This window comes from Staurois parvus, unplaced genomic scaffold (genome assembly GCF_062004578.1).
Source record: "Staurois parvus isolate SC_StPar_1 unplaced genomic scaffold, SC_StPar_1.0 ptg000179l, whole genome shotgun sequence".
Taxonomy (NCBI): Eukaryota; Metazoa; Chordata; class Amphibia; order Anura; family Ranidae; genus Staurois; species Staurois parvus.
Genome location: NW_028317975.1, coordinates 1,537,579 through 1,551,376, shown reverse-complemented (window position 1 = coordinate 1,551,376; position 13,798 = coordinate 1,537,579). Strand labels below are relative to the sequence as shown.

At 44.6% G+C, this 13,798-nt stretch overlaps 1 protein-coding gene across 1 annotated transcript in view; it reads right to left on the bottom strand.

Annotated features, from left to right (window-relative positions):
• LOC149462245 (contactin-associated protein-like 5) overlaps positions 1-13,798 on the bottom strand; it is a 689,962-nt gene that overhangs the window by 410,902 nt on the left and 265,262 nt on the right. Inside the window, exon 5 of the mRNA XM_089677184.1 lies at positions 2,866-3,069. Coding sequence (XP_089533310.1) covers positions 2,866-3,069 — 204 coding nt within the window. The remainder of the gene's footprint in view (positions 1-2,865; positions 3,070-13,798) is intronic.

Sequence of the window (13,798 nt, the reverse complement as noted above, 5' to 3'; positions counted from 1 at the left end):
GCCTAGAAGGGGGCCCCAGTGGAGGGCCTACAGGCTCAAGCTGGACAGAAGGATCTCCACTGCCCTACAGTCTACTGGAGAGACAGCCTGTCAGCAGGGAAGGAGCCAGCCCAGTGTAATGCCGGAAATGCAGTAGCAACCCATTAAGCTACAGGCCAGGACAGTGTGAGTACTTCCACACCCCCTGGGCCACAGAAGGGAGAGGGCAGACAGGTGTAATACCCAACTAGTTCTCACCTGTAATTACTCCAGGGTAGATCTTGGAATCCCTTGCCCAGGGATATCCTCAGGACAGCCGGGTGGATGAGGAAAGTTTAATCTGGAGTCTAAGTAGGCTCATCAAAGGGGACTTAGTGCTCCTTACTAAGACTGTTGCTGCTTTTTGTACATTTTCTTGCTAAAAAGTTGTCCTCAAAGTTCTACAGTTCTTTGAGCATCTCATATACCCCTAGACACCATAATACCATATACCCCGTAATAACAACAACAAAAACAAGCTCAAGGACTGTTTTACTGACTCTGGTAAAGAGTGTGAAAATGCGTGTTGCCTGACTGTGCAGAGCTTAAGGGGGACCCAGCAAAATCCAGTGGCCCTCAAGGGGGTAGCGCTACATGTATTTAAGTTTGAGTTGTCATTTAAGTGATGTCCAATAGTAATCCCTTTTATTCCTCCTCTGGCTGCTACATTAAAGTGATATTAAAGGCAATGAAAAAAAAATATAAACATGTCATACTTACCTGCTCTGTGCAGTGGTTTTGCACAGAGCAGCCCCAATCCTCCATTTCGATGGTCCCCCGCAAGCGCTCCTGGCTCCTCCCTCCTGTCGGGTGCCCTTATAGCAAGCAGCTTGCTATGGGGGCACCCAAGCAGGCACGCTACCGAACCACGGCATTGCGTGTCCATTTACACACAGAGCCACTGCTTGGCCCCACCCTTCTCTCTCCTCATTGGCTCACTGGCTGTGAATGACAGCAGTGGGAGCCAATGGTTCTCACAGCTGTCTCAGCCAATGAGGAGGGAGAGTTCCCAGAGAGCTGAGGCTCTTGTGCATATCATTGGATTGTGATAAGGCCCATGTATTAGATGGGGCTGAGTGGAGGGAAGCTACACACAGAAAGTTTTTATCTTCATGCACAGAATGCGTGAAGGTGAAAAACCTTGAGCCTTTACAACCACTTTAAGGCTTGGTTCACACTGGATGCGATTTAAAATTGCACATTTTGTTTGCGATTTCACCGCATTTTCTGAAGATTTCCCAAAGATTTCTTCCGTTTTCCATTGTGATTTGCAGTGTGAATGCTATTGTAGTCTATATATGAAATCGCAACAAACTGCAGAAAAAGTAATACAAGAACTACTTTTTAAATCGCACTGCAGAAAATCGCGGATGTTAAGACACTCACATTCACATTCATTAGATCCGATTTCAGGTATGATTTCAATTCCCAAATCGCACCTGAAATTGCGGCGGTGTGAACCAGGGCTAAAGGCTATGCAGGGCTAAAAACCAGATAAAGTAGGCACCTGGATTGGAAAAACTTTTCCAATCCAGGTGCCTACATTACTTGTTTTTTAGTCCTGATGAAGGGGGAGTGCTGAGCCTCTGAAACGCGTTGTTTAAAGAACTATACAAGCTGGTGTGGCGCCCTCATCTTTTCAAAACTTTAGCAACAGAGACACAGACCGAAATAAAACGCTTCATATGTAGGAAGCTGTGAGGACGCCACACCAATGGTGGCAAGAGTACAGAGTCATTTTTTATTGAAAAATCAATAGAATAAGAAATCCAACACCTTTTTGGGGGTTCACCCACTCCTTCTTTATTGTGGTTTATACACTGTGTATCATTACCATTGCCTGGTCAGAGAGATTGAAAAAGTATTTGTAGATCTCACATTAAATCATAAAGCTCCACTTTTGGGTAAATCATCAATGGGAAGCGCGGTCTGAAGCTGGCAAGTTGAAAGAAAAAAAAAGAAAAAGGACAGAACCTTTTTCAGGTTGTCATTGATTACTTTCAGCCAAAGTAAATATGTTTCCTTCCTCCCCATTGCCAAAATGCAGATTTTTTTTCTCAGTTGATTACAAATACCTTTTCTTTTGGAATAGCTCAGTATCGCTTTCTTAGTTCTCATCTAAATGAGAATGATCGCCTCCTGAGGTAGTAAAAAGTATACCTTATGCTGCTGCTCCAAGCTATGGATGGAACGAAAAGGACCGGCAAGTGGGGTGAGTCCGAATGATTCCAGTGTCAGCCAAAACAAGTGAAGGGATGGACGGTGCTCAACTGGCCTCTGGAGTCCAATGTTGAGGAATGGCCTCAGATGCTGTTCTGACCCCACCCTGACGCATTTCACCCCGCCCACCGGGGCTTAGTCACTTCAGATGGTGTGGCCAGAACGGTGTCCGAGGCCATTCCTCAACATTGGACTCCTCTGGTCAGTTGAGCTGCCTCTTGGGGTTGCTACTTCCCATATCCCTGTAAGCTGTATATGCCATTGCACATGCAAACCATGATATCACATGGTGCTCAGTGTGATGCTGTTTCTCCTCCTCCGGCTCTCTATACAGCTCAGAACAGAGGGAATGTGATCACTTATAGAAAAGGGGAAAAAAGGCATCTATAGCTAATTCCTCTCCAATCTATCCTAAAACAAATTTCCCTTGGTTATACATTAAGAACAAACAGATATGGGGAATACCAAAATCAGATGATGAAGCTCAAAACAACCAAAATTTTGAAGGGAAATGATGCTCATTGACTGGTGAACACAGTCCTAAATTCAGTAACCCGATGTAGTGTATGTAGAACTTGACAGCTTCGCTTAAAACAGCAATTTTTACTTAAACAAAAATGTGCATACCTAGGTTAATGGAGAGCGACAATCTCCCTTTCTGTAGCTCCAGTGTTATATAATCCCCTCGCTGTCCTTCTCCATGAAATAATACTCCATCACTCTGCATGCTCTTGAACTTCAGGGAGATGACATCTTTATATGTGGTCATCAGTTTCTGATTGAATCTGTAGAGGAGCGAGCTTCTGCCATCAAAGTCCGCCACGTCGGATTCTAGAGAGGAGACAAAGAGGCCATTGAGAATCAGTCATGTAAGCAAACCAACAAGGTCAATGAAAATGCTGCACTCGCCTGACATAAACATCAGCAACACCTTTATGGTCAATATTGGGTTGGGATTGTCTATTTTCCCTGAAAAAAAGTCCCTGGAGAACCTCTTAAAAAAGAACTCACTGGAATAAGGTTATATGCCCTTGATGGTTCTGCTTCGCAAAGGCAAAGTACATCCACACTCCATTGCATCTCTCCAGACCCATGCCTCCCACCATCCATGGACAGCCAGAGTGCTGGCTTCAAAAAGCTCATCTCTGCTCATATCTTCAGAATACAATTGAAAGGCGAACTCCAGTAAAAACAGTCCAAGCCCTTTATTCAACTGTCAGTGATACAGCTTCATCTTACATGTCTCCACATGGAAAAATCAACCGTCCTAAACATGTTTCTCTACAAGGCTCAATCACAAGGCTAAAGGCGGCAAAGGAAGGTGCCACCTGGAATGGTGGCTTCAGATGTATTTTTCAAAGGCACAGTGCAGTTACACCGAAGGAGAAGGATTCATATTACAGTTATATTACTAAAAACTCATTACATTACCAAGCCCTGTTGTTGATGGCATTCCTGTCAAGATTTGTGTGTGTGTGCCAGGGGCGGACTGACAAGTCATGGGGCCCCCGGGCAATAGGGGATCATGGGGCCCCTGTGTCCTTGCCCAAACTCAAAAAAGCCTATGAAAAAGGTACCAGGGGCATCTCATGGGGCCCCCTACTGACCACGGACCTCGGGCAGTGCCCGAGTTTCCAAATGGTCAGTCCGCCCCTGGTGTGTGCAGCGAGGAGTTCCTCGGGTCAAGAGTCATACTTTTAAAAACTTTGGCTCCAGACTTTGTTGGTATTGGTAAAAATAATAATAAAGCTAATGCTTATCAGGGGGTTCAGGGTTCACCATACTTCAGGACTCTTTTTGATAATGCTATGAAACAGTCCACCAATTGTGCCATGGAACCACTTGACAGATTGTTTCAGGGTCTATAGGTTTTAATGAAGTATCAAAGTTTGCCACATTGAAAGCCAAAATCCAGTAAAAGCCAGTCCAAGCCCTTTATTCAACTGTCAGTGATACAGCTTCATCTTAGATGTCTCCACATGGGAAAATCAACCGTCCTAAACATGTTTCTCTACAAGGCTTAATCACAAGGCTAAAGGCGGCTAAGGAAGGTGCCACCTGGAGTGGTGGCTTCAAATGTATTTTTCAAAGGCACAGTGCAGTTACACCGAAGGAGAAGGATTCATACTGTATTACAGTTATATTACTTAAACTCGTTAAATTACCAAGCCCTATCATTGATGGCCTTCCTGTCAAGATTTGTGTGGGTGTGCAGCGAGGAGCTCCTCGGGTCAAGAGTCATACTTTTAAAAACTTTGGCTCCAGACTTTGTTGGTAATGGTAAAAATAATAATAAAGCTAATGCTTATCAGGGGTTCAAGGTTCACCATACTTCAGGACCAGGGGCGGACTGACCATTTGGAAACTCAGGCACTGCCCGAGGGCCCGGGGTCAGTAAGGGGCCCCATGAGATGCCCCTGGTACCTTTTTCATAGGCTTTTTTGAGTTTGGGCAAGGACAAAGGGGCCACATGATCCCCTATTGCTCGGGGGCCCCATGAGTTGTCAGTCCACCCCTGTTCCGGACTCTTTTTGATAATGCTATGAAACAGTCTACCAATTGTGCCAAGGAACGACTTGACAGATTGTTTCAGGGTCTATAGGTTTTAATGAAGTATCAAAGTTTGCCACATTGAAAGCCGAAATCCAGTAAAATCCAGTCCAAGCCCTTTATTCAACTGTCAGTGATACAGCTTCATCTTAGATGTCTCCACATGGGAAAAGCAACCGTCCTAAACATGTTTCTCCACAAGGCTTAATCACAAGGATAAGGGTGGCTAAGGAAGTTGCCACCTGTAGTGGTGGCTTCAAAGGCACAGTGCGGTTACACCGAAGAAGGATTCGTATTACAGTTGTATTACTTAAACTTGGTAAATTTCCAAGCCCTATCGTTGGTGACATTCCTGTCAAGCTTTGTGTGTGTGTGCAGCGAGGAGCTCCTCGGGTCAAGAGGCATACTTTTAAAAACTTTGGCTCCAGACTTTGTTGGTATTGGTAAAAATAATAATAAAGCTAATGCTTATCAGGGGTTCAGGGTTCACCATACTTCAGGACCAGGGGCGGACTGACCATTTGGAAACCCAGGCACTGCTGTCAGTAGGGGGCCCCATGAGATGCCCCTGGTACCTTTTTCATAGGCTTTTTTGAGTTTGGGCAAGGACACAGGGGCCCCATGATCCCCTATTGCCCGGGGGCCCCATGACTTGTCAGTCCACCCCTGGTCCAGAGTCATACTTTTAAAAACTTTGGATCCAGACTTTATTGGTATTGGTAAAAATAATAATAAAGCTAATGCTTATCAGGGGTTCAGGGTTCACCATACTTCAGGACCAGGGGCGGACTGACCATTTGGAAACTCAGGCACTGCTGTCAGTAGGGGGCCCCATGAGATGCCCCTGGTACCTTTTTCATAGGCTTTTTTGAGTTTGGGCAAGGACACAGGGGCCCCATGATCCCCTATTGCCCGGGGGCCCCATGACTTGTCAGTCCACCCCTGGTCCAGAGTCATACTTTTAAAAACTTTGGATCCAGACTTTATTGGTATTGGTAAAAATAATAATAAAGCTAATGCTTATCAGGGGTTCAGGGTTCACCATACTTCAGGACTCTTTTTGATAATGCTATGAAACAGTCCACCAATTGTGCCATGGAACCACTTGACAGACTGTTTCAGGGTCTATAGGTTTTAACGAAGTATCAATGTTTTCCATATGGGAAGAAACTTGGTCAAAATCTATAGACCATGGAATAATCTACAAAGTGGTTCTACAGCACACATTTAATATTAACACAAAAAGTCCCAGAAGAAGAGGAGCCTTATTTCACCAGACACACAGAGTGAGCTCGGGAGCAAGCACGCACTAATGTCCCCATAGCAAGTGGCTTGGGGCAGGAGAGGAGAATCTAGGAGTGCCAGCGGGGGACCCAAGAAGAGGAGGACCAGGGCTGCTCTGTGCAAAACCAATGCACAGAGCAGGTTACTTTTTAGTGTATCCCTACACTATGGATACATTGTCATACCATTGTCAATGTTCATTTGCTTGGAAGGATAGGTCGCATGTGCATGTGTGTTGTATGTGTATTTGTAATGCTCTGCGTGTCTTTTCAGTGCCACCTTAATAGCATCATGGTCTCCAGGACAAAATAATGCACTAGGGTACCTAGCAGGGGTTATGCGTGTAGTGGGTGTGGCTAAAATATGATACATATTGGGCATGGCTTTTAAGTCTGATTAGAAATGTTAGTCTGATTGTTTTTATATTTTTTTCACAACACTGTTAGGGGGGGTCTATGGTGAGATATCAAGGGTCTAAACAGAAACAGGAAACACATTCCTTTCTGCAGCCTCAGCTGCAATGCACATGAATGAACAGGAGACAGAGGCTCCTGCTCATTCATAAACTGGCACATAGTTATGAATAAACACAGTGACTGATCGCTACTTATCACTCACTGTGCTCATTTAGAAAAGGAAAGGAGACAGTAAATGACATTCTCTTAGATTGTAAGCTCCCAGGATCAGGGCCCTCCTAACCCTCTTGCATTGAACTGTATTGTTGCTGTATTGCCTCCCGTTATATTGTAAAGCGCTGAGCAAACTGTTGGTGCGATATAAATCCTGTATAATATTACTAATAATATTTATTGGTCTCTTCTCCTGCACTCCATCCTGAAGATCTCCCTGTGTGCCTGCAGCTGCTGCCAGCAGGAGAGGAGAGGAGGGATTCTGGCAGCACTGTGGAGGGGATGGGGGACGCACAAAAGGGCCGAAGTGGAGGGGAATCTGATAGTGTAGAGGAGGGGATGATCACTGCGAGAAATTAATGGAACTGATCTTCTATGACTCCCACTATAGCAGCTAAAAGTCGGTGGGAGAGAGGAGGAAATGCCAGCTTTTAGCTGTTGCAGTGAGAGATATAAAAGATCGATTTCAGTTATTTCCCCCACCCGTGCACTGATCACTGGATGTTCAACTCGAACATCGGCCGTTCATATGTTCGGTGAATGAACGATGGATTACAATGATGGAAACATTTTTTGGCTTTTTTTTTTCTTAATAAAGGACTTGCCAAATACGTTTGTTTTTTTTTTCAATAAAGGAATTTTCCAAAAGCCTGGCATGTTTATTTTTTGACAATTTAACCCTTTAGTGAAGGAGTAGGGGTGCATGTACCCCTTACTCATTCATGGGGGGGCATCAGGGTGCCCCCATATATAAAAGGGTACCCTGATGCTAATGATTCCCACTGCCCGCAGACCCCCACAATCACCAGGCCAGGGTTTGTGGAAGAGGTCGAAGGCACCTGGCCTGGTAAGGCGCAGAGAGGGGGGGGCACTCATTTGCCCCCCCCCCTTTCCTGGCCTGCCAAGTCTGTGTTCGGATCAAGGGTCTGGTAGGAATGTAGGGGGGACCCCACCTCCAAAAAATGGGGGGGGAATGTGGGGTCCCCCCTACATTCCTACCAGACCCTTGATCCAAGCACAGACTTGGCAGGCCAGGAAAGGTGGAGGCAAATGAGTGCCCCCCCTCTTTGCGGCTTACCAGGCCTTAAAAGTCCTACCAGGCCTGAATGGCTTGGTATGGCTTTTAGGGGAACCTCATGCATTTATTAAAAAAAAATACTAACCTTCCTGCCAGATCTAAAGAATCTGGTAAGGATTGGGGGGCACCCCATGCTGTTTTTTTTTGTAAATGTCAATTTAAAAAAAAAACAGCACAGCTTGCGCGCTCCCCCTACCCGCAAACACAAAATCACGTATATATCAGGGGCGGACTGACCATTTGGAAACTCAGGCACTGCCCGAGGGCCCGGGATCAGTAGGGGGCCCCATGAGATGCCCCTGGTCGCTTTTTCATAGGCTTTTTTGAGTTTGGACAAGGACACAGGGGCCCCATGATCCCCTATTGCCCGGGGCCCCCATGAGTTGTCAGTCCGCCCCTGGTATATATACATGATTTTGTGCACCTGTATTTTGTGTGTGTATATCTGCTATAGGGCGGCCGGGATGTGGTTAAGTTCGAGATTTGTGGTCGAACATTCATTAGGTTTGAATGTTCAACCACGAACCGAACACGGAGGTGTTCAGCCCCCTCCTCTGTCCACATGGGATCCCCCTGCTGAATGGAGGGGGGGGGGGGCTTTGCAGGGGCCCTCATTTATTTATTTATTTATTTCAGGTACTTATATAGCGCTGTTAATTTACGTAGCGCTTTACACATATATATATTGAACATTCACATCAGTCCCTAACCCTCAAGGGGTGTACAATCTAAGGCAGCAATGGGCAAACTACGGCCCGGCGGACCTTTTAATCCGGATGTGGCTGTCAGGATGTGTGTAGGCGGGGCAGCGTGACGAACGTGAGGGGAGGGGAGCTAGGCTCCTCTCACAGTCCGCCCTGAAGACCGGAACGGCGCGGGAACACGCGGAGCAAAGGTAAGTGAATTGACACGGGGGACTTGGCTTACTACTTGGGGGGGAATAGTACTGTGGGGGATGAAATACTATATGAGGGATGAATTAATATGGGGGATGAATTAATATGGGGAATGAATTACTATATGGGGGATGAATTACTATATGGGGGATGAATTACTATGGGGGATGAATTACTATAGGGGGGATGAATTACTATGGGGGATGAATTACTATGGGGGATGAATTACTATATGGGGGATGAATTACTATATGGGGGATGAAATACTATATGAGGGATGAATTACTATATGGGGGATGAATTACTATGGGGGATGAATTACTATGGGGGATGAATTACTATATGGGGGATGAATTACTATGGGGGATGAATTACTATAGGGGGGATGAATTACTATGGGGGATGAATTACTATGGGGGATGAATTACTATATGGGGGATGAATTACTATGGGGGATGAATTACTATAGGGGGGATGAATTACTATATGGGGGATGAATTACTATGGGGGATGAATTACTATATGGGGGATGAATTACTATGGGGGATGAATTACTAAATGGGCGATGAATTACTATATGGGGGATGAATTACTATGGGGGATGAATTACTATATGGGGGATGAATTACTATGGGGGATGAATTACTATATGGGGGATGAATTACTATGGGGGATGAATTACTATATGGGGGATGAATTACTATGGGGGATGAATTACTATGGGGTATGAATTACTATATGGGGAATGAATTACTATAGGGGGGATGAATTACTATATGGGGGATGAATTACTATATGGGGGATGAATTACTATGGAGGATTAATTACTATATGGGGAATGAATTACTATGGGGGATTAATTACTATATGGGGGATGAATTACTATGGGGGATGAATTACTATGGGGGATGAATTAAAATATGGGGGATGAATTACTATGGGGGATGAATTACTATGGGGGATGAATTACTATATGGGGGATGAATTACTATATGGGGGATGAATTACTACGGGGGATGAATTACTATATGGGGGATGAATTACTATGGGGGATGAATTACTATATGGGGGATGAATTACTATGGGGGATGAATTAAAATATGGGGGATGAATTACTATGGGGGATGAATTACTATATGGGGGATGAATTACTATGGGGGATGAATTACTATATGGGGGATGAATTACTATGGGGGATGAATTACTATATGGGGGATGAATTACTATGGAGGATGAATTACTATATGGGGGATGAATTACTATGGGGGATGAATTACTATGGGGGATGAATTACTATGGGGGATGAATTACTATGGGGGATGAATTACTATGGGGGATGAATTACTATATGGGGGATGAATTACTATGGGGGATGAATTACTATGGGGGATGAATTACTATATGGGGGATTAATTACTATGCTTACTATGGGGGAATATTACTATACTTACTATGGATGACACATACACATCATTCATCTACTCTTGGTCCGGCCCCCGGGTCCAATATATGAACCCATTGCGGCCCTCAAGTCAAAAAGTTTGCCCACCCCTGATCTAAGGCATGCCCTCAATGCCCAGGGCTGCATGCACCTGGGGCCCCTGGGCAATGCCCAGGGCTGCCCATGTGAAAAGACAGCTCTGTGTCTTGTATTCTCTTCCTACAATTGTAACATTTGTACAATTGTACAATTATACATGCAGAATCCTGTTTAGTAAAAGCACATTATTATAATATGGGGGTTTCTGCTTCCTTGATTTACCACGAAGTGACCTAAAAGAGATATAGCAAAACATTCCTTTATTACCATTAGACTCATTTTCTATAAAAAACAAATCAAATCACCTTAAATCAAACAGAAATAATGGTTCTTCACTTATTCTCCTACATCATCTGACAAGCAAAGCTATTTTCGAATCAAAGGACGCTCTACCAAAGCCAATCTCCTGACAAGCAAGGGAGAAAAGCCTCAATGTTTGATGTGCGAAGCACTCCGAGGAAATGTCAGCAAATGAGGCAGCACATAAAACAGAATGATCCAGCTCCTTCATTTGCAAGCAGTAGATTCTCTTTAATTGAACGACGCGCTCGTGTTTCTAAGGAAAAACAATTAGAGAGAACTCCGTACAGTGTGTTTTCAATCCAGGCCATGACAAGCATTGCCGTCTCTAGAGGGTCCACCTTTGAAATTACAAAGACGGGAAAACAAACAAACACTTAGCCACCTGCTTCAGTATCCTTAACGGAGGAATCCAGAATTCATTACTGAGCTTGGTGTTCACACATACAGCAAGATTAAAATACCCAGGGGCCCTTGTTTTCTTAGGTTTCATATTTTTTCCCTCCCTGGTGATTTTCATTTTCTTTTTTTGGCCTTGTTTTCCTGTTGGTTGCGCAGAAGAATGTTGTTGTTGGTAGGCTTAAAATGCAAACACCAGATTTTCTAGATGACAGAGAATGATGTCCTTTCGTCAACTGCACATGTTCTGGAGAACCAGGCTTGAAGGGTCACCTGCAGCCCCAAAATGTTAGGTGCTTACAAGGCAGCATATGTTGGGCGCTCTGGGTCGGTGCTAGACTTTTTTTTTGCGCCCTAGGCAAGACCAGTTACTTGCACCCACCAACCCTTGCCCCCCCCCCCATAGTAATTCAAGTCCATTAGAAACCAACAACATCAATGGCAGCTACAAATAGTTATAAGGATTCCAGCTAATACCTTATAGCCACTCTAATGAAACAGGTAAAAGTCCTTCAAATATAGTAAAATACACAAAGTTCTAAGGGGCACCTTATGTAAGAGGTCACACTAATGGGGGCCCTGATATAAAGGAGCACTCTGATGGGGAAACCTGATATAAGGGGGCCCTCTGATGGGAATCCTGATGTAAGGGGGCACTCTGATTAGGACCCTGATGTGGTGGGGCACTCTGATTGGGACACATGATGTAGGGGAGCACTCTGATGAGGACCTTGATGTAAGGGGCACTCTCATGAGAACACCTGATATAAGAGGGCACTCTAATGGAGACACTGATGTAAGGAGGTACTCTGATGAGGACCCTAATGTAAGGGGGCACGCTGATGAGGGCCCTGAGGTAAAGAGGCACTTTGATGGGGACCTTGATGTAAGGGAGCAAGCTGGTGGAAACCCCATAAAAGGGGCACTCTGATTGGGACACCTGATGAAAGGGACACTCTGGTGGGGGCACCTGATGTAATAGAGCACTTTGATGGGGACCCTGATGTAAGGGAGCACTCTGATGAGGACCCTGATGTGGTGGGGCAGTCTGATGGGGACACCTGATGTAGGGGAGCAATCTAATGGGGACAATGATGTAAGAAGGCACTGTGATGAGGACAGCTGATGTATGGGAGTCGATGATGGGGACCCTGATGTAATGGGGGTACTCTGATTGAGACCCTACTGTAAGGTGGCACTGTGAATGGTACACCTGATGTAGGGGAGCACTCTGATGGTCACAGTTGATGTAAGAGGGCACTCTGATGAGGACAATGATGTAAGGAGGCACTCTGATGAGGACACCTGATGTAAGGGAAATCTCTGATGAGGACACCGATGTAAGAGGAATCTTTGATGGGGACCCTGATGTAAGGGGAATCTTTGATGGGGACCGTGATGTAAGGGGAATCTTTGATGGGGACCCTGATGTAAGGGGAATCTTTGATGGGGACCCTGATGTAAGGGGGCATTCTGATGGAGACACCTCATGTAATGGAGCACTCTGATGGGGATACTGATGTAAGAAGGCACTCTGATTAGGACCCTAATGAAAGGGGGCACTCTGATGGGGACACCTGATGTAAGGGGGCACTCTTATAGGGAGCTCGATGTAAGAGGGCAAGCTGATGGAAACCTGATGTAAAAGGGGACCATGATGAGGACTCCAGATGTAAAGGGAGACTCTGATAGGGACACCTGATGTAAGGGGGCACTCTGTTTGGGATACCTAATGTAAGAGGGCACTCTGATGGAGACAGTGATGCAAGTAGGCACTCTGATGAGGACCCTGATGTAAGGGGGAACTCTGATGGGGAAACCTTATGTAAGGGAGCACAGATTCTGAAGGGGATACTTGATATAAGAGAGCACAGGTTCTATTTAACTATTTTATTCTAATGAATACCTAATACATAATAGTGTTTTCCTAGTTGTGACACTGTGTGATGGACTATCAGTGATTCACACACAGTTTTGACATGATGCCCCTTGACTTTTTTTTTTTACCGCACCCCCAAGTCATATAGACTAGATCCAGCACTGGTGTGATAAGTACTCATTTTGTAGTGATAGCTGCTATCTGATTATTTATCTATATTTTTTTAATATTTTTGAATAGCAAGTGGGGTTTTTATTATATCATTTTAAAATTTGTTCAATAGTTCAGATTTGGATAATGAATGGATTAGAATTGTGTTCCATTCATTAATTGCACATGACGCCAGTTGATATTGGTTAATCAGTTCATGCCATATCTCTTGGTGGGTTAGACTAGCATCCGAAAATATCGAATCATTCTGATTATAATACGTCCGATTTGATAATATATTAAATATATAGCAATCTTCTAAAAAAAAGGCTACATTTTTCAAATTCATTCAGACCAACGAATATACAAAACGAATGCCAAAGATACGAAGTGAATTCTGAAAACGAATCAGTTCAACATAACGAATATGACAAAGTCTTCAATGAAAAAATGCATCCAAAACTAAATTAAAATTTCCAGTGAGCACATGTCTATAGTGTTTCTTTCCTGAAATACAAAGGTCTATGGCTAGGAATGTCATGTGGAGGACTATGGCAAGAAGCAGGGCACAAGATGGCAGAGGGTTCAGCCTTGGCAGAAGGGGCAGCGCTCAAGCGGGGGGCAGGGGGGCGGGACTTTTTCTGTGGTGCCAGAACTAACCAACCACAAAGTCCCTTCTACAGAGTGACAGCAGAATAAAAACAACATCAATGCATGTATTTTGCATTGTGTTAATGCACACATCATTAAGTGCACTCCCGCAATACATTGTTGTATATGATTCACTATATTGCCAAAAGTATTGGGACGCTTGCCTTTACACAAACTTTAATGGGCCCCCCAGTCTTAGTCCGT